This window comes from Nannospalax galili, unplaced genomic scaffold, assembly GCF_000622305.1.
Source record: "Nannospalax galili isolate Female #2095 unplaced genomic scaffold, S.galili_v1.0 scaffold64, whole genome shotgun sequence".
NCBI classification, from domain to species: Eukaryota; Metazoa; Chordata; class Mammalia; order Rodentia; family Spalacidae; genus Nannospalax; species Nannospalax galili.
The window spans coordinates 1,922,533-1,943,878 of NW_008352316.1; the positions used below are offsets into that span (position 1 = coordinate 1,922,533).

At 38.8% G+C, this 21,346-nt stretch overlaps 1 protein-coding gene across 4 annotated transcripts in view; it reads left to right on the forward strand.

The window, feature by feature from the left end:
• The window catches only part of Trpc3 (transient receptor potential cation channel subfamily C member 3), a 78,064-nt gene extending 63,707 nt beyond the window's left edge, over positions 1-14,357 (forward strand). For 2 of the 4 annotated variants that reach the window (XM_008849237.3, XM_029554151.1), the window contains 2 exons: positions 10,625-10,700; positions 13,530-14,357. In XM_008849237.3, the coding sequence (XP_008847459.1) occupies positions 10,625-10,700; positions 13,530-13,672 (219 nt within the window). In that variant the 3' untranslated portion in view covers positions 13,673-14,357. The remainder of the gene's footprint in view (positions 1-10,624; positions 10,701-13,529) is intronic. The other 2 variants (XM_029554149.1, XM_029554150.1) reach the window with 2 other exon arrangements.
• The last annotated feature ends 6,989 nt before the right edge of the window (positions 14,358-21,346 follow it).

Below are 21,346 nucleotides of genomic sequence, written 5' to 3' on the forward strand. Positions count from 1 at the left end.
AGATCTCTGTGAGTTCAAGGCCAGCCTGGTCTACATAGTGACTTCCAGGACAGCTCTGGGGCTACGGAGACCCTGCTTCAAAAAGACAAAAAAAAATGAACAGAACTTAATCATAGCTATTCTTCCAGGTCTTTATGCTATGAAGAAAAACCCTCAATCCTAAAAAATACTCTTTACACATATAAAAGAATCACTTAAGTGTGTTAATAACTATATAAGCACTAGCACTGGGATTATAGTATTATAGAAAAATTGCCACTGATCAAAGCAGTTTATTTTTGAGACATCCTCATCTGGATGTCAGACCCTTCTGGCAACATCCACTGTGAAGCAGATGCAACTATTTTGAACAGTATAGTTATGTCACTGAATATTAGTGGGAATTACTGGTTGGGTTCAGTAACTAGAAAACAAATATTTTTATGTGTCTTCTAAACCAATTATACAAGTAATTCTCATTTTTTCAAAAGTAATTCTTTAAACATGTTCTGACATATTTTGATTTGTGATAGCACATTAGAATTAGTGTTCCCAAGGGTTATCACTTTAAAGGGAAAATCTTCATTTAGTAGACTCAATTCTGGAATTGTGTAAAGGACAATTCTCAAAGCAAAAATCCATTACAAGTAATCAATTTTTATTGCTCATTGTTATAGACTGAATATTTTGTCCATCTCAAATTTCTGTGTGTGTGTGTGTGTGTGTGTGTGTGTGTGTGTGTGTCAGAGTTTACCTTTGAGTGTCGTTCCTTAGGATCTGTCACCTTGTTTTGGGGGGACGGCCTCTTCACTGGCCTGGGTTCACTGGTTCGGCTAGACTGTCTTCATTCTTCTCCCAATCTTAACGTAGGGTTGTAAAACAAACTTTGGGTCTCACTGGGTCACCACTCAATTAATTTCAATGTACAGAACTCTCTGTAGATTTTTCATACCTTACACCAGAAAGATACTTAGTTTATCTGCACTATAAAGTCACAATGGCTTTCTTAAAGTGACCCATGAGCTTTCTTAAAGTGGTTCATGTCAACAAATATAGACAATTCCTGGAGGTTTGTATAAAGTGGGTGGAAGTGTAGACTGCTGCAGCGTTAGCAATTTGCTCAAGAGGAAAACATAGACGAACCTGGTATTGCTTATTTTAATTTTTGATACTGATTGATGAAAGAATGGACTGGAAATTTAGCTAAAAGCAACATTTAAAATAGGGGTTAAGGTTGTGACTCCATGGCAGAGTGCTTGCCTGGTATGCATAAGGCCCTGGTGGCAATCCCAGTTACTTAAAATTAAACAAAAACATGCAATGATATTTCCATTCATTACAGGTGAGTTTTGTGGCTCTTCTATATAGTACCATCATTATTAAGAAAGATTAATCAAGTTGGGCGTGGTGGAATACGCTTTTAACCCCAGCACTTGGTAGGCAGACGCAGGTGGATCTCTGAGTTCAAGGCCAGCCAGGTCTATATAGCGAGTTCCAGGCCAGCTGAGGCTACAGGAAGACTTCCCCTGTCTCAAAAAGACGAGAGAGAGAGAGAGAGAGAGAGAGAGAGAGAGAGAGAGAGAGAGAGAGAGAGAGAGAGAGAGAGAGAGAGAGAGAGAGAGAGAGAGAGAGAGAGAGAGAGAAAGAGGAGAGAGAGAGAGAAGGAGGAGGAGGAGGAGGAGGAGGAGGAGGCGGAGGAGAAAGATCAGTAAAAATAGAGTAATAGTTCTGTTAATTGAGTGATTTACGTGTACTCTACGTTTTTATCATACAGATGGAGGCACTGATGTCCTACATCCTGTGTAGTGGGGTCACAATTCAAGTTTTGGAGGCCTGCCCTTGTGGCTCATGCTTTTAACTATGTTAAGGAGAACAATTACTGGAGAGTCATGAAAGTGGTAAAAGTAGAGTTTATAGGAAGTATTTCAGCAGAGGAAGAGACATCAAGGAAAGAGCCTGTCACTGTCTCCTGGCACTACCCTGAGCAGCTGGCAAGCTGCAGTGGAGTGGAACGGTTAGCCCTTAGCCTTTTCTCCAAGCCAGTTATTTTAGATATTACATGCATTGTCTTCCAGTACAAGAAAAGGTAGTCTTGTGTGGGAAAACTCATTTCAGTTAAACATCAGGTCTTTTGACCCTATCGAAAGGTAGCATGGTAATTGCATTTAAGCTGTAAAAGGTAAGATTAAAAACTTTTGCAGAAAACATGACAAGCTTAAAAACACAAAATTTTGAAGGGGAAAGTTTTATTACTGTAACCATAATTTTCTCTGCAGGTTAGAGATAAACAAGAGGTGAACATACATGCTGAGCGTGGTGGCGCACGCCTTTAATCCCAGCACTCAGGAGGCAGAGGCAGTCGGATCTCTGTGAGTTCAAGACCAGCCTGGTCTACATAGTGAGTTCCAGGGCATCTGGGGCTACAGGGAGACCCTGTCTCAAAAAGATTTTTTTAAAAAGTGAACATACATGTTTACTTTCTTCAGTGAGTCATCATTAATGAGCAACTTCCTTCAGACTCTTTCTAGGGAACTTGAGCTTCATATGAATTCCCAAAGCATTCTATTTTCCCTTCTGGCAATAAGTGTAAAACAACATAGACTTCCTAAGCATGGTTTCAGAAAACATTTGTAAATATCTTGCACAGTGTTACATTAGGGAGTATGAAAACCATATCATAGTCTTAAGACTTTATGAAATAATACTAACAGTAGCTAACCGTGTCTAAATGTAAACTATGATTCAATATATATTTGATTATTTAATGTGTACAACTATTTATAGACTGAGTTTTGTGACCTGTTATAGAGCTGAAGAAACAGAATCTTAGAAGCTTGAGTACTACTAATAAGGTCATTTTTATATAAGACCTATATTCAAATTTAGAGACTTCTTTTTACTCCTAATACATCTGTCTCACCTTAATTCTTATTTGATTGTATGTGTTACATGTACCTGTGTGTATTTGTATGTACAGGTGCATATGAGTATAGAGACCAAAAATCAGTGCTGAGTGTCTTACTTAGTACTATCCACTTTATTTTTTAGAAAGGGTCTGTCTCTCACTGAACCTGGAGTTCACTGATTTGGTTTGACTGACTGGCCAATGAATTGTAGAGATTCGCCTGTTTCTCTTTCCCCAGTACTGGGATTATAGATGTGCCACAGTGTCCAACTTTTTTCTGGGTCCTAGCGATTGAACTCTGGTTCTCATTCTTATACTTTACCACTTTACCAACTACATCTCCTCACCTTAATTTTTAAGGAGTTTTAAACCACGGGCTGGAGAGATGGCTCAACAGTTAAGAACGCTGGCTGTTCTTGCAGAAGACCCGGGTTTGAATCCCAGCACCCACTGGCAGCGAACAACTGCCTGTAACTCCAGTTGCAGGGGATCTGACAGCCTCTTCTGTCCTCTGAAGGCGTTGCACGACACAAGTGCACTTACCTATATGCAGGCAATACAAGCATACACATAAAATAAAAATAATATTTAATAAAATAAGATAAAAGAAGTCTTAAACCACCAGGTGTGGTGGCACACACCTTTAATTCCAGCACTTGGGAGGCAGAGGCAAATGGATCTCTATGAGTTCAAGACCAGCCTGGTCTACAGAGCAAGCCAGTAGAAACTACGCAGTGAGACCTTGTCTCGAAAAACAAAACAAAACAAAATAAAAAAAGGATCTGGAGAGATGGCTCAGTAGTTAAGAGCACTGACTGCTCTTGCAGAGTAGGGTTTGGTTCTAAACACCCACATGGTGGCTAACAACCATCCATAACTCCAGTTCCAGGAGATCCAAAGTGCCCTTCTGGCCTCTGCAGGCATTGCAGGACACAGGTGCTCTTCCATGCATGCAGGCAATACACTCATACACATTTTTTATAAAGTTTTTAAGCCAGGCATGGGGGAACACACCTGTAATCCCAGTATTTTCAAATCTGAGGTAGGAAGACTGCTGTGAATTTGAGGCCAGGTTGGGCTACAGAGTGAAACTCCATCGGGGGTGAGGAAGGGCTGGGAGATGGCTCCATGGATAAAGAGCTTGCCACCCAAGTGTGAAGACCTGTGTTTGGCCCTTAGAATGCACATAAAGCCAGAAGCAATGGAACTCATGCATCTGTAATTGTAGCACTCCTACAGTAGGAAGGGAGGCAAAGAGAGGAGAGTGCCCAGAAGCGCAGAGGCCTGCCAGCCTTGTGTATGTAGTGCAACCCAACAAGAGACCCTGCCTCAAACAAGGTGGAAGACAAGGACCAATTCCTGAGGTTGTCCTCTGACCTCCACATGCACACTGTGGCATGTACAACTACAGAGAGAGAGAGAGAGAGAGAGAGAGAGAGAGAGAGAGAGAGAGAAATAAAAAGATACACAATATCAGAAGGCAATATTGTATCTATATAAATTTAAATCTAGGCTCTGCGTATGAGAAAAACCAAACCATATTTATCCTTTTGAGTCTGGCTTATTTCACTTAATGTGATGATCTCCAGTTGTATCTTCTTTCCTGCAAATGCCATAATCTTATTCCTCTTTCTAGTTGAATAAAATTCCATTCTGTATAGATACGTTTTCTTTATGCATTCATCTGTTGATGGGCATTTAGGCTAGTTCTATTCCCTGGCTACTGTGAATAGTGCAGCAATAAACATGAATATGCAGGTGGTGTGTTCACTTAGGGTCCAAGAGTGGTAGAGCTGAATTATGTAATAGTTCTATTTTAGTTTCTTGAGGAACTTTCACCCTGACTTCCATAGTGGTTGTATCAGTTTACATACCCTCCAGCAGTGTATAGTGTTCTACTTCCCTATTTTTCTTTTGTGTTTTTTTTTTTTTATTTTATGTATACAAGTGTTTTTCCTGCATGCAAGTCCACCCAGCAGAGGCCAGAAGAGGGTGTTTGATCCCCTGGAACTGGAGTTACAGAGGGTTGTTAGCTGCCGTGTGGGTGCTGGGAACCAAACCCTGGTCCTCTGTAAGTGCAGCCACTGTTCTTAACCACTGAGCCATCTCTCCAGCCCCTGTCAAATGTCTCTTGATGACAGGCAAGATGGAAACTCTGAGAAGTTTTAATTTGTATTTATTTGTTGTCTGGGAATGTTTAACACTTTAAAAAATATTACTTTTTTCTTCTTTTGAGAATTGTATATTCTATTCATTTATTAATTGATGTTTTAATGCCCAATTTTTGGAGTTCACTGTAGATTCTAGATACTAATCCCCTATTAAATATGTAGCTGGCAAAGATTTTCTCCCATTTTGCAAGCTGTCACTTCACTCTGCTGATTGTGTCCTTTGCTACACAAAAGCTTCTTAATTTCATACAATCCTATTTGTCAATTCTTTCAATTATTTGCTATGCTATCAGAATTCTTTTCAGAAAGCTCTTGTCTATGTCTACATCTTGAAGTGTTTTTCTCTAAAAGTTTCAAAGTTTCAGGTCTTACACTAAGATCTTTGATCCATTTGGAGTTGATTTTTGTGCAGGGTAGAGATAGAGGTCTAGTTTCACTCATGTTTTAAATTTTTTTTTATTTTATGTGTATAAGTGCATTGCCTGCATGTATGTGAGTGCACCCATGTCGTGCAATGCCGAGGAGGTCAGAAGAGGGCTTCAGATTCCCCCGGAACTGGAGTTAAGGACAGTTTGTAGCCATCATGTGAGTGCTGGGAATCAAACCCAGGTCCTCTGCAAGTGCAGTCAGTGCTCTTATCCACTGAGCCATCTCTACAGACCCTTCACTCATCTTTTTAAAGAGACAGCTTCTTCACCATTTGCTGAAGAAGCTGTCTCTTTAAAAAGACTTGTTTGGTTAGTTTATTTTATGTGTACGTATGTGTGCCTGAGTGTGTGTGTGCACCACCTGCATGCAGGCAGTTGTGAGTTTTCATGTGGGTGCTGGGAACTGAACCTGGATCTACCAGAAGAACAACAAGTGTTCTTAACCATTGAGCCATATCTCTATCCCCCAAAGAGGCTGCCATTGTGTGTTTTAGACTTTTTTTTTTATCAACGATTAGGTGGCTATAGCCATATGGGTTTATTTATGGGTCCTATATTACATTTCATTGGTCTTTGTGTCTGTTTTTATGCCAGAACCATGCTATTTTTTGTTACTGTGGCTCTGTAGTATAGTTTGAGAGCAGGTACTATGAAACTTCAAGCATTGCTCTTCTGCTCAGGATTACCTTGACTATTCAAAATCTTTGTTTTTTCATGAATTTTAGGATTATTTTTTCTATTTCTGTGAATTATGTTATTGGAATTTGATGGGGATGGCATTGAATTTGTAGATTGCTTTCAGTAATGTACTCATTTTCACACTACTAATTCTATTGATCTATAAACATCGTGAGATCTTTCTATCAGCTGGTGTCTTCTTTAGTTTTCGCCTCTTTGGCTAGGTTTATTCCTATTTTGTTTCTTGAAGCTATTGTGAATGGAATTTCTCCCTGATTTCCTTTCCAATAAGTTCATTACTCACATTTCCAAAATTCACTAATTTTGTATCTTGCTGCTTTTTAGAAAGTGTGTATCATATCTGAGGGCTTTCTGGTACAATTTTTAAGGTCTTTAAAGAACAAGATCATAAACTGGATATGGTGGCACACACCTTTAATCCCAGCACTCTGGGGGTGGAGGCAGGTGGATCTCTGTGAAATCGAGGACAGCTTGGTCTACATAATGAGTTCTAGGGCTGGGGCTACAAGGAGACCTTGTCTTAAAAAGACCAAAAAAAGAGAGAAAGGAAAGAAAGAAAGAAAGAAAGAAAGAAAGAAAGAAAGAAAGAAAGAAAGAAAGAGAGGAAGAAAAAGAGAAAGAGAGAAAGGAAAGAAAGAAGAAAGAAAGAAAGAAAGAAAGAGAGGAAGAAAAAGAGAAAGAGAGAAAGGAAAGAAAGAAAGAAGAAAGAAAGAAAGAGAGAGAGAGAGAAAGAAAGAAAGAAAGAAAGAAAGAAAGAAAGAAAGAAAGAAAGAAAGAAAGAAAGAAAGAGAATAAGATCTAAGGATCATGATGGTGCACACCTTTAATCCCAGCACTTTGGGAGGTAGAGGCAGGTGTATCTCTGAGTTCAAGGCTAGCATGGTCAACATAGTAGTTCCAGGCCAGTCAGGGCTACATAGTTAGACTCAAAAAAAAAACTACCCACTAATTTATACGACTATCTTCACCCAACCCAGTGGAATTAGATGTCTGTCAGATAAGGGAAGCACAGGTAGGTTCATGCCTGTTCCTTCCTACCTCTCAGGTCTTTTTTCTCTCCGACTTAATCATCTGGAGCAGACCTGCAAGTCCACAGGAGTAGATATGCAGTAAGGAATAGGGCACCAGGCTCCCTTTATCTTAGGCAACCCTAGTTTTCATGAGCCTTGGATTCCCCACTTCCCTCAACTTCTGGAGAGAGGGTAGGAAAACTCCTTCCCTTTTACATGGAACAAGGAGAGAATAAAGAAATCTGTAAGGCCTGGAATCTCTTATATCTCAGGCCTCTTCCTTGTGATTATGAAGGGAGTGGGCAGTAAACTCAGTATTGCTCTCTAAGTCTTAGTGAGCTCTTGGAGAAAGTGGTCTGGTTCCAGAGTCTAATGAAAACTTGGTCTTCAACTGTAAGGTAATTGGTGCACTTCGTAACTAGTTTGAAGTTTATCATTAACAACTGGAAAAGTCTCATTTGACCAAAGCTTGCATTTCATTGGTATCCTTTAGTGTGTCAGGAATATTTCCCTGAAAGTTTTAATTCACACATTTATGTCTTCAATCTACTTGCCTCTTTTTTTTTTAAATATGGTATGCTGCAGGATCTGATTTTAACTTCCCTATAAGAATAGTCCACTGTCTCAGCACTTCTTGTTAAATGATCTTTTCCACTTTTCCACTGATCTTCTCTCTGTTTTTAAGGTTTGTTTTTCTTTTCTTTTCTTTTCTTTTTTGAGACAGATCTCTCTGAAGCCCCAGCTGGCCTGGAACTCACTATGTAGACCATACTGGTCTCCATCTCAGAGATCTGCCTGCTTCTGCCTCCTGAGTGCTAGGATTAAAAGTATGTGCCACCAAGCCTGGCTTAAAATTTTTTAATTATGATGTGGGGGGGCGGTATTTGGCTCTCAATAAATATTTGGTGAATATAGTGAACTTAAGATCTGCCCAATTGTGTTTGTCCTGAGTCTAGAGTCTACATAACTTGAACAGCTTTTACCTTTGACTTTGACTGGTGAAATGGGCTTTTCTTTTTCAATAGTATCGGTTCTCAAGCTCTTGTTGTCCTCTGATACTTTGGATTATCATAGATTCTTCCTTTTTATCTGCTTTAACATCTAACAGATCACTTAGGCTCACAATTTCTACTACCTTAAAATTGGGGTGTATTTTCCATTCTCACTGTGACTGCCTTTTCGCTCAAGCCTTTCCCCAGCATTCCTGTATAGTCCTGTATAATATTCCTATGATATTTAATACATGTGCAAGAATATGTGTAGCACACACTAAATAAGCAAATTATGAACCTGAAAGCCACCCAAGTGATAGCATACCAGCCCCTTGCCTCCAGCTGGTGTCTCCCTACTCCACAACTCTGCCCCCACCTAAGAGGCCATTGCAATCCTAAAGTTTGGGTTCTGATCCGCTTTTGTTTCCTTTTCAGACATAGGTTTATTACATATATGAACATTTCTAAAATATATATTATAGATTTTCTTGTTATTGAACTTATAAGAACAGTTTCATACTGCAGAAGTCTTTTGCAACTGGAAATTTTCATTCAATATCGTGCTTCTAAACATGTTGTCATGTCTGTTGTCATGTCTTTTGGTTACATGTGCTGCTTTTGGACTCTTCAAGGAGTGAAATTTCCATCAATGTTGAGCTTTAGAAAATAATACCAAATTGTTTTCAAAGTGGCTTGTCTATTTGTCTCATGCCAGAAAAGTATAAACATCCCATTGGTCCATATCATTTCCAACAGTTGTCATACTAGATTTATGTATTGTTAATTCTCTTTATTAAGTGTAAAAATGTGTCTGACTTTCGTCAAAATATATATGTCCTCAAGAAAAGACTTTGAGAATGTTCCATAAGCTTATTACTATTTATGTTTCCATTTTTCCCTTTAAAACTTTTTGATTATTTTAATCTGCATTAAAATTATTGTATTTGATTCCAAATTACTTGTCAGGTGTAGAGATTGGTATATTTCCTCGTGGTAATGGTATTTAGCCCCCCTTTCTTCTTTTTTTATGCTATTTTTATAAGAAGAAGTTCTAAATCATAATAAAGTTGAAGTTATCAATTTTATAGTAATTAAAAATTTTAATCTTTTTTGTTTGTTTTTTGTTTTTTTTGAGACATCATCTCCCTGTAGTCCCAGCTAGGACTTGCTATATAGACCAGGCTGGCCTCCCAGAGATCGTATTTAGCCCCCCTTTCTTCTTTTTTTATGCTATTTTTATAAGAAGAAGTTCTAAATCATAATAAAGTTGAAGTTATCAATTTTATAGTAATTAAAAATTTTAATCTTTTTTGTTTGTTTTTTGTTTTTTTTGAGACATCATCTCCCTGTAGTCCCAGCTAGGACTTGCTATATAGACCAGGCTGGCCTCCCAGAGATCCACCTGCCTCTGCCTCCCAAGTGATGGGATTAAAGATGTGTACCACCATGCCTGGCCTTAATCTTATTTTTTTTTAATATAGTATGAAGTAAGTTATCCTATGCTTTTTTAAGAAGTCAAATGTGTTGCCTTTCACATGTAATGTCAATTGGAATTAATTTTTTGTCTGTGGTATAAGGTTGTTATCCAAATTTAGTTTTTTCCCTATTGGTAAACAATTTTCTATAAAAGCACTTATGTGGGCTGGAGAAGCATCCACGACATGTATTACTGTGAGGAAAAACATGCAATACAACAGATTATATGAAATCCATGAAACATTAATTGTAATATGTACAATAACTATATAATATATACATAAAATTTGGAGGGTATGTCTACAGAGATAACACAATGTGCAAGTACCTTAAAAGATACCATTAATTACAGGATAAACCATTCATGGAAATCTTCCAACCTAACTTTTTCTTTTTGGTCTTTTTAAGACAGGGCCTCCCTGTAGCCCCAGCTGTCCTAGAACTCACTATGTAGACCAGGCTGGCCTTGAACTCACAGAGATCCGCCTGCCTCTGCCTCCCAAGTGCTGGGATTAAAGGTGTGCGCCACCATGCCCAGCCCAACCTAACTTTTTAAAAAATCTTCTTTCATTCCTGAGATTAAAAAAATAGAAAAAGAAAAGAAAGCTGGGCATGGTGGTGCACCTTTAATCCCAGCACTCTGGAGGCAGAGGCAGGTAGATCTCACAGAAATCAAACCCAGCCTGGTGTACATAGTAATTTCCAGGCCAGCTGGGGCTACAGGGAGACTCTGTCTCAAAAAAATAAAAATAAGTGAAAAAAAAGAATATGTACATAGATTATGTAGTGCAATAAATTTCAGAAGAAAGCAAAAGGGTTAAATTACACAGCATGGGTAATTTTTTATAAACAGTAATATAAAGTTCTACTCCCGGTGTCATTTGCTTTATAGACTCCTTACAAAGTAGATAGAGGGCTCTCCTGTGTACCAATGGTGACTTAATTATTTCTTTTTGCCCAACAGCAGATAATGAAAAGACTTATAAAGCGGTATGTTTTGAAAGCCCAAGTAGACAAAGAAAATGATGAAGTTAATGAAGGTAAGCATCTCCAGTTGGGAAACATCTTTCTTCATAACTAACGTAATGACATGGGAGGCTGAGGCAAGAGGACTGCTGCAAGTTCAAGGCCCTCTGAGTTAAACAGTGAACACTAAGCCAACCAGAACTACCTATCAAAACAGTATCTTAAAAAAAAAACTTTTTAAGCCCCCAAATAAATTAAGTAAATAAATAAAGGCTAGAGGGTAGCAACAAAGTACAGATCTAGAGTAAGAAATAAAAAAATCTAGGGCTATTACAGGGGATCTCTCTCTCTCTCTCTCTCTCACATACACACACACACACACACACACACACACACAATTAAAAATGATATGGAAATGCCTTTCCAACACAAACAAGTTGCCACTCCCTTTGTGTATCCTGTAAGCGAAAGGTTAAGCTTAACAAAACTGCTGATGAATGAGTTTTGAAGCCATTGCCTGATGAACACACTGAATCCCTTCTAGATTTGTGTCAATCCAGTGTTTGTTAAAAAAAAAAAGAAATCTATGAATATGTGATGAAGAACCAGAAAAAATCCAATTAAGGTGGCCTAGAAACAGTCTCAGGGAGACATGATTGGAATAGAGTTGTAGTGTAAAAAGCAGAAATCCACAACTTCTCTTGAAATACAGAGAAATTATACAGCCACAATAATGTCAAAAATGAGTAGCATTTGAACCCTTGCCCAAAAAAGAGTTGGTGAGAATTGACTTTGGGATGAAGTTCCTTTAAAATTTTTTTAAAATTTTTTTTATTTGCATGAGTATATTGTCTGCATGTATGTAAGTGCACTCATGTCATGCAATGCCTGTGGAGGTCAGAACAGAGTGTCAGATCTCCTAGAACTGGCATTAGAACAGTTGTTTGCCATCATGTGGTACTGGGAATTGAACCCAGGTCCTCTGCAAGAACAGCCAGTGCTCTTAACCACTAAGCCATTTCTCCAGCTCTTGGAATAAAGTTCTTAATGAAAAAGTTGAGCAAACAGCTTATAACTGTATTAGATAGAAAGTTCCTCTTTACTGAGGAACCGAAGTCTGAAGGTTGAATACTCCACTACCAGCTTTGGTGGAGCAGATATAGCACTGTGTGGTCACCACCAGATTCAAGAACAAAAAAAGAAGGGTTGGGAAAGAAGGTGTGCATTGTGTGGCTGCACCTTAGCCAGGCCATTATAACTCAGAGGTAGAACACCTGCTGACAGATTCAGGTTTGACCCTCAAAACCAAAAAAGAAAAAAAATGAAAAAAAACCCTAAAACCAAAACTAGACTCATGTTTCAAATTAAACCATTTTATTCCTCTGTTCTGCTACACACCAAAGGAAGCACTTTTTTTTTCTCACAAAAGATGTTCGTAAATGTTTTGTGTATGTTCTTGAGGAAGAGTTAAGAGTCCTTTAAAATGAAAGGATTTTCATGGTCTCTTGTTTTTTGTGATGCTAGGGATTGAACTTGGAGCTCCACACATGCTAAGCACATGCTCTACCACTGAGCCACAACCCCAGCTCATCTGATTTTTATTTAATAAAAGAACATATATGCTGGACATGGTAGCACTTGCCTGTATTCCCAGTACTCAGGAGGGCACTGGAATCAAGAGTATTAGCAGTTCAAGGCAAGCCTTAGCTATATATTGAGGTTGAGGCTAGCCTGGCTTGCATGAGACCCTGTCTCAATAATAATAATTATAATTATTATATATCATATATGCATAATTATTTACTATATTTTAAGGTACCATAAAGATACAATCAGGATAATGGGTTGCACTGTGCTGTTCCCCATAAGTATATATAATTACTGTATGTCAACTAAAAGGACTAAGAAGAAAAGAAGTAGCCTCAAAAATATTTTTTCATGTCATTCTATTATTTTTAAAAGATGAAGTCAAAGTACCAATAATTTTCAGAATGTCTTGCCTCTAAGTTTACCTTTAGTATCAATGGCTTATCTACATAATAGTTAAATAACTCCCAGAACAATCTCATTTCTAATTGCTGTCTGTATATCCTCAAAGTACTGCCAAGTGAATTATAGAAGCAGCTGTGTTTTAAGATTATAAATACAAGTTCTCATGCTCTCATGGAGAATCTAGAGTCTGCACACTGTGGGTGCTACATCTCTGGCTTCCTTGAGCCTTGCCTCCATATGCCCTGGCTCTTTGTGCCAGACAGACCCAGCTGTTTGTTCCTTGGCTCTATGTTCATGATATCCCCCAGCCTAATGAACAGCCAGCCCTCTTTTTAATCCTTCCTTTCCCTTCATCAAATTTGACGTAAATTGTACTTTGGTATATTTGCATATTAAATCAGTTCATTTTTAGTAGCGCAATGGGAGATGATGGATGTAGGTGTCAAACCTATGCCTAAGGGGAGCAAAAAGATTCCTTGCGTCTAGCAAATGGATGGTGTGATTTTACTGTTTCATCACATGAAAATGTATTTAAACTGTTTGCCTCAACATTATGAACAGTGTTGCAGATTGGTTAACCCTGTGCTGAAAGGCTGGGCCATAGCCCAGGGGCAGCATGCTTGCCTGACCTACTGAAGGATGTGGGTTTGATCTCATACAATAAAGGGTGCAGCTTGAAGCTGAGTTTTATATTACAGACACAGCTGGAATGTTTTTTAGAGCCTTTTCAAAGGTTGGTGTGCTTCTAAAGGCTTATTTTTCTTAAACTTCTTAAAGGAGAATTTGAAATAGCTATGTTGGAGATTTTTGTGATATAAATGTATCCAGATTATATAAATTTTACTTTGTCTTTTTGTCTAAAAATAAAGATCAAATCACCAATTATGTATTTTTTAATACACATACTATAGGTGAATTAAAAGAAATCAAACAAGATATATCCAGCCTTCGCTACGAACTTTTGGAGGACAAGAGCCAAGCTACAGAGGAATTAGCCATCCTAATTCATAAACTCAGTGAGAAACTGAACCCCAACATGCTAAGGTGTGAATGAGGCAGCAGTCAGCAGTCAAGCTCTGACTACAGCACAGATGTGGGCAATAATATTCCTAAGTATGAAATACTTGAAAAACTATGATGTAAAATTCTAGGATGAGCTACTTTTATCATGTGACTCTTTAAAGGCTAGATCATAATGTTTTCCATCATATGAAAATCATTTCAGCCATCGGCCTGCCTCAACATTACAAGCAATGACATGTCATTATATTTAAAAGTCCTATGTTAATGTTACTGACATCTTTGTCATTTTATCTTTGCACTATCTGTCGACCTCCAAGAGACCATAAGTTCCTTTGGGACAGAGACCATATCATTCTCATCTTTTTGTCTCCAGCATTTAGTGCAGTGCCTGGTACATAGTAGGTGCTCAATAAATGTTGAAATCAACTGACCTGAATTTCCAACATGCAAGAATGGATGAAAGACCATTGCTAGGTAGTAAGTCTTCTCCAAATGCTGAACAGATTTCTTTTTAATAGAAATGGAACAAGTTTTACAACCAGCTAGAACTTGGTGAAATTTTCTTAGGCTTTTAGGCATCTCCAACAATTCTAGAACCTTTGAAACTCAAGTGAAGAATGTAACAATGAAATGAGCTAATTGAAAATATATTAACACTTATATTTAAGTTTCATAGGATTGTTCAAAGCAATATATTAAAGGTTTTTCTAAAATATATGTGTGTGTCCTTTTTTACACTTGTATTTGTGGTTGGGTAATGTGAATTTAGTCAATGGGAAGGTTTTTTTGAAGCTGATGATTACAGTGAGTTGTTTTGTTGTACATTTCTGTATGCCTCTGGTGCTTTAATAACAAATAAGATTAGCAACTGACTCTTTGTCATGCCTTTTGTTCTGTCCTGAGTTTGGGCGCTCACGGGGAGAACTAGGAAAGAGTGATGTTGTCCTAGAAGGCAGGGCCAAGCCTCACCAGCTGTGTGGGCAACTCTGGCTGTCACTGCTGATCATACCTACCCTGGAAAAGGATTTCAAGTCTTTTCCACAAACTAGCTTGTGAAGTGGTCTCTGGAACTTCTTGTGTAACAGAGCTGAACCAGTTATATGCACAATACCTGTGACTTCTGTGAGAGACGGGGTGGGAGCCAGAGGTTCCCCAGCCTCTGCAGGCTATAAAGCTTCTGTAGTCTCCTCATTTAAATCCTTCGTGCAGCTATGTTTAGCATGCCGAGTGTCTTCCCTGAATTCCCATCAAGACTCACTGGGACACAAATTTTGGTCACAGCTCAGTGAGTTTTATTTAAACTCATAAATAATAATAAACTTATAAACCATAATAATAAACTTATAAACCAACTAAACAATAACACTGTGGCTATCACACAGAAAGGCTTTCTAGACATGAAAATAAAAATGAATATCAAATGTAACGACCTAAAACTCTTTACAGATTACATAATTTCTACTTTGGGAGAGTTAAATAAGAAAAAGACTGTACATTTTTTGCTGCCACTGTAGAATTATTTCAACAATTTCTGTCCTATGCTAATTGTTCTTGTCTTAAATGTTTTTCAAATTTTGTGCATTTTATTCCATGCCTCTGAACAGAAAAAAAAAAACAGTAAATTTTTCCACTGTTAGATGTTAGTCTACATTAAAACAGTAAAGACAAGGAGTTTCTACAATAGCTGATGCTTTCTTTTTCAAATCATTGTGGATTCTAAATGTGGAAAATTTTGCTTATAACTAGAGAACAGAATACATATTTAATAATTTTCCTAATAAAGGTCAGAAAAAAGCTAAAAGCAACCTAAGATTCTCAGAGATGGCAGAAATATGAAGTAGCCCAAAGCATCCTATTATGTGTGTACATGCATTTTTTGTCTGTGCCTCCCTTGCAGCTACAGAGCTCTTGAGACAGATTTTGCATTTGTTAATCTCACATGTATAAAACTGGCACCACATTGCTTTCTTTATGGTTGTTGAGGTTAGCAAGTGTTCACTGTGGCATTTCATATATATATGCCATACTCTGTTCTCATACATCCTTCTCCCTGGTTGGTGCCCCTTGAGACCCCCTGGGTAGCTCCTTTCCTTCTTCCAGAACATTGTTTAAAGATTTTATTTATTTATTCTATTGAGGAAATTTGACTTCATAGACTTAAAAGTTAGAACTGTGGAAATGCCATTCAGTGGCTTCAAGGACTTCTATACACTATAAAAACTTCAAAAGTCAGGCATTGTGATGCACATTGTGATGGACTTGGGAGGTAGAAGTCCTGGATCAGGAGTTCAAGGTCATCCTTAGCTATAAGGTGAGTGCAAGAACAGCCTGGAACACATGAAAGCTAATCTTAAAGAACCAAAATATTTTTTAAAAATTAATAAAATAAAAATAAACAAAAATGTTGAAATGACATAAGTATTTTGTGATTATTAAAAGAAATTTAGTACAATGTAGGACAACTTTACCCAATCATGACTCATACATATTTCAAATACATAAGGCAAACCAAAGTAGTTTTTCTTTTTTTTAATTTATTTAATAACCACATGATTAGAAGAAGCATTCCTTTACAGCTTTAACATATTCAATAACAAGTTCCAGATTCTTTGTATTGTTTTCTTTGTTTCTATTTCATTAATTTCTTCTCTGATTTTTGTTATTTCTTATTGTCTGCTGGGTTTGGGTTTCATTTGTTGCTGCTTTTCAAGTGTCTTGAGTTGCAATGTTGTCATTTATTTTTGTTCTTTCTGATTTTTTAATGTAGGTAGTTCCCTCTAAGGACTGCTTTCAACATGTCCCAGAGGTTTTGTTCTAGGAAGATCAGCTCTTCTTCATCTAACAGGAATCAGTTGCCAACATTCCTTCAGATAAGATTAAGGTCTGCTGTTCATTTTCCCAGTTCTATGCTGGGTTATTGTCTGCCTGAGTTTGCATGGGATTTGTATATGCTGACACCATTGCCATAGAATCATATGAGCAGGTTCCCAGGAACTTGTAGGACCCTGTTTCCATATGATGCTGCACCCCATCCCTGGCTCTTACAACTTTTCTGCCCCCTCTTCCAAGGTGGTCCCTGAGCCTTGGGTGGGTGAAGTTTAATAAAGGGATCCTGTCCAAGGATCATCATTCAGCAGACTCTTGATCTCTACACTGGCTATTTGTTACCTTTTGTGTTTCTGGCCCTCCACTGCATGAGGGAACTTCATTATTGAGAACTGAGAGATTCATTAGTGTCCTCTTCATTATCTCTGTTCTATGTTCCATGAGCCTTAGGTGTAGAGGTTGCATTGTAGATGTGTCACTCAGGCCTGGGCAATTCATAGACAATGTCTGTGTGTGACCAGTTGTGGTGCTTAGTAATAGTCTCTGACTGGTACAAAATGAGCCTCTTTGATGAGTGGTGACTGGGATATTTGTCTGTAAATATAAGGATATATATTTTGCACATAATAAGAAATCACATTAGTCGAGCAATGTGATAGTCTTGGGGTTTTTCTAAGATCTATGGCCACTCCAGCCATGTGTATTAGGTTATGTTTACATTACCACTCTTGAGTTTCCTCCCTTTGAGTGGGTATTTAGTCAAATTAGGTAGCTGTTGATTGCCCCCAAGATAAGAGTGCCACTACTGCACCAATGATGCTGTGCTGGTCATTGATGTGGTTATTTGGTCTTGAAGCTGGTGTTGGATCATCCACTGATGTTTTCCCTTGGCACCTTCATTGTGTTCTCCAAAGCTGTGAGAGCTCGCCTTAAAGGGCAGGTCAGTTGCAGCTCTATTGCTCCAAATCCTGTGTCTGAAGTATGTTTTGTCTTTTGCAGTAGGGTCTTACCTTCAAGTTCTGGGGGCCATCAAGGGCTGTGGCAATAGCTTGATTAATTTTACGAGTCTCTTGGACCACCCTGGCCAACAACTCAAAGGAAGGTTTCTCCTGTATGGCACTGTTTCTTATTCTGTAGCCTTTAGCTATGCACATGAATTCATATAGCAATAATGTATGTGTAATTTGTCAGTAGGTTGTTGGACTAATATGGTTCCCTCTGTTTTTTTAAAACTAGTTAGACATTATTTACCTCTCCTCTCTCCCTCTCTCTCTCTCTCCTTTCTCACTCTCTCTGTCTAACCCATCTGCCATGATTTCTCCATTTAAAGTGCCCCCATTTTCCCCATTTCTCCTTTGATAATACCTGTCACCTATGGTCCCACCTCTCTTGAGCTCCTTTCCCTTTATCCCCAAGGTTCCTTGTATAACCCTCCCTCCCCATCCCATTTAAATCACCCCATTTTTATCCAGTTCTCCCTTAGTAACATGTTTCTTACTGTTCTTCTATCTTGGGTTCTTCCTTTTCCTTTCCCTCCGTGGTTCCTTTTCATTATCCTGGTTCCTATAGTTATGCCTGGATACATACTCACTTATAAGGATTTAGTGCTAGGATCCACATATGAGGGAGAACATACATCGTTTGATTTTTCTGGGTCTGTGCCATCCATTTACCTGCAAATTTCATGATTTCATCTTTCTTTACTGCTGAGTAGAACTCCATCATATAAATGAACCACATTTTCATTATCCAGTCAGCAGTTGAGAGACACATAGGTTGCTTCCATCTCTTAGCTATTGTGAAAAGAGCAGCAACAAACATGGATGTACAAGTGTCTCTGCAATAGGATGAGCTCTTTGGGTATATGCCAAGGAGTGGTATAACTGGGTCAAATGGTAGGTTCATTTGTAGTTTCTTTAAGAGTTCACACTGCTTTCCATAGGGGTTGAACAAGTTTGCAGCCCCAGCAGCAGTGGATGAGTGTTCCCCTTTCCCCACATCCTCTCCAACATTTGGTATCATTTGTTCTCTTCATCTTAGCCAGTCTGACTGGAGTAAGATGCATTTCCCTAATTACTAGTGATGTTGAACACTTTTTAAGATGCTTCTAAGCCATCTTCATTTCTTCTTTTGAGAACTCTTTGTTCAGCTCCTTAGTTCATCTTTTAATTGGGTTACTTTCCTTCTTGACTCTTTGTTTTTTGAGTTCCTTATATTTTCTGGATGTTAAACTGCTGTCAGATGTGTCCCTGGTGAAGATTTTATCCCACTCTGTGGGTTTTCTCTTCACTTCCTTGGTTACATCTTTTTGATGTACAGAAGCTTTTTAGTTTAATGAGCCCCATTTCTTGACTCTTGACCTTGTTTCCTGAGCAATAGATGTCTGGTTTAGAAAATCCTTTCCTACACCTATTCCTGTATACAACAGTTCTTAATCAATTTAGACCCCCTCCCCCATCTTACCTTCACCATCTGCCACTGGACCACATGAATTCTGCCATACATGTTAAGTCCTATCCAGTCAAGTATTTGTCCTTCAGTGTAAATTCATCCATTGGAGTCTAGTCAACTTATCTAGAGATGATATGTAAGGCATAGTCTTCCTCACTCAGTAGCAATCCATCTCCAATAGTTCTCAGTGTAGTGCTGGCCTGCCATCCATTTCTCTCTTCCCCTTAGGGCCCTTGTCTAATCGTGGCATGGTCCTGTGCTCTATGCCACATTGCCACAAGTTCACATGTGCAAGCTTCCAGTGGCCTGAAAGCCCCTGCTTCCCTGTGTTTACGAACCAGCCCTGGCTTTTACAATCTTTCTACAATCTTTCCCCTTTTCCACAATGGTCCCTGAGCCATGGGTGATTGAAGTTCAATATAGGAGTCCTATCCAGGGATACACACTCTGCAGTCTTTTATTCTTTAAATCTTGGACACTGGTGGTCTTCTGTGTGCATCACAGTCTGTTGTATAAGGAAGCTTTACTAATGAGAGTTAAGGGATGAATTAGTTTTCTCTCTACTCCTTGTTCTGCTATGTTCTATAAGCCTTGGGTGTAGAGGTTCAACCGTAGATGTATTGCCTAGTACTGGGCATATCTCAGATGTATGTTCTCTGTGTCTGACCAGTTGTGGAATTCTGCAGTAGCCTCCATCTGTGCAAAAAGAAGCTTCTTTCATGAGTGGTGTATAGTATACATGTCTATAAATATAAGGATTGATATTTAGCAAATAGTAAAAAAATTCTTTTGTCTAGAGATATGAAAGGGATATGATTTTCTCTAGGATCTATGTCCTCTCCTGCCGTGTGTATTTGGCTGAGTTTACAGTGCCACCCATGAGTTCCCTCCCATTGAGAGGGCTTTAAGTCCAATTAGACAGCTGTTGATTCCCCCCAGATAACAGTGCTACTACTGCTCCAATAAAGGTAGTTTGCCATGCAGGTCATTATGGTTATTAGGCTTTAGGGCTGGGTTAGACTATTGTTTTTCTCCCTTGGCAGTTTGCATATTGTCATCTAGCATTATGACAGCTAAACTTTGGTTAGATGGCTTCCAGATCAGTTCCTGTTCCATTGCTTCAAGTCCTATACCCGAAGTATGTCCTGTCTTCAGCAGTAGGGTCTTATCTACTAGTTCTGGGAGATAACCAAGAGGTTTGGCAATAGCCTGTGTTATTTGGGGAGTCTCCTGGACCACCCTCACCAGCCACTCAAAGGGAGGTCTCTTCTGTCTGTCCCTGTGTTCCTTGCCAAGCAGCTCCCAGGTATACATGTACTAATGTTCAAACACTGTATGTGCATTTCTCATGGGGTTTTAAGGGCATCACATTTCCATCTGGGTTTCCTAGGCCCCCCAAGATTCATTCATCTCTACTTTTTCCCCCACCCAGCCTCCCTCCTTCCTCCCTAGTCCCAGTGTCCTGATTAGTCATTATTCCCACCCTCCCCCCATAAACCTGCCTCCCACCATCTCCCCTCTCCTGACTTCCCTCCTGTCCCCCCCACACACTATGGTCCCTTGCATGTCCCTCTCGCCTCTCCTCCCTGCCAAACACTCACAATTTCCCCACCTTCCCCCCTGGTAACATCTGTTTCCTAATATCCCCCTTTCACGCTCTTTCTTTTCTTTTACTTCCATGTATCCTTTCCATTTTCCTGGCTCCTGGTGTTACATCAGAATTTATATACTCATGTATGAGGGACTGGTGTTACAATCTGAAAATGAGGGAGAACACACATCACTTGCTTTTCTGCATTTGTGTCACTTCACTTAGTATAACACTCTCTAGCTCCATCCATTTAGTTGCAAATTGCATAATTTCATCTTTTCTTACTGCTGGGTAGAACTCCACTGTGTAAATGTACCACATTTTTATTATACATTCATCAGTTGAAGGCCGTTTTTATTGTTTCCATTTCTTAGCTATTGTGAAGAGAGCAGCAACAAACATCAGGTATCTCTACAGTATGATGGGTCCTTTGGGTATATGCCAAGGAGTGGTATAACTGGATCATATGGTCGGTTCATTTTTAGTTTTTTGAGGGTTCTCCACACTGCTTTCCATAGCGGTTACACAAGTTTGCATTCCCACCAGCAGTGGATGAGCGTTCCTCTTTCTCCACATCCTTGCCAGCATATGGAGTCTTTCCTTCCCTCGATCTTAGTCAGTCTGACTGGGGTAAGATGGAATCTTAAAGTGGTTTTTAATCTGCATTTCTCTAATTACCAAGGATGTTGAGTACTTTTTAAGATGCTTCTTAGCTACTTTTATTTCTTCTTTTGAGAACTCTCTGTTCAGGTCTATCACCCATCTTTTTATCAGGTTGTGTATTATTTTTTGTTTGTTAAGTTCTTTGTATATTCTGGGTATTAATCCTCTGTCAGA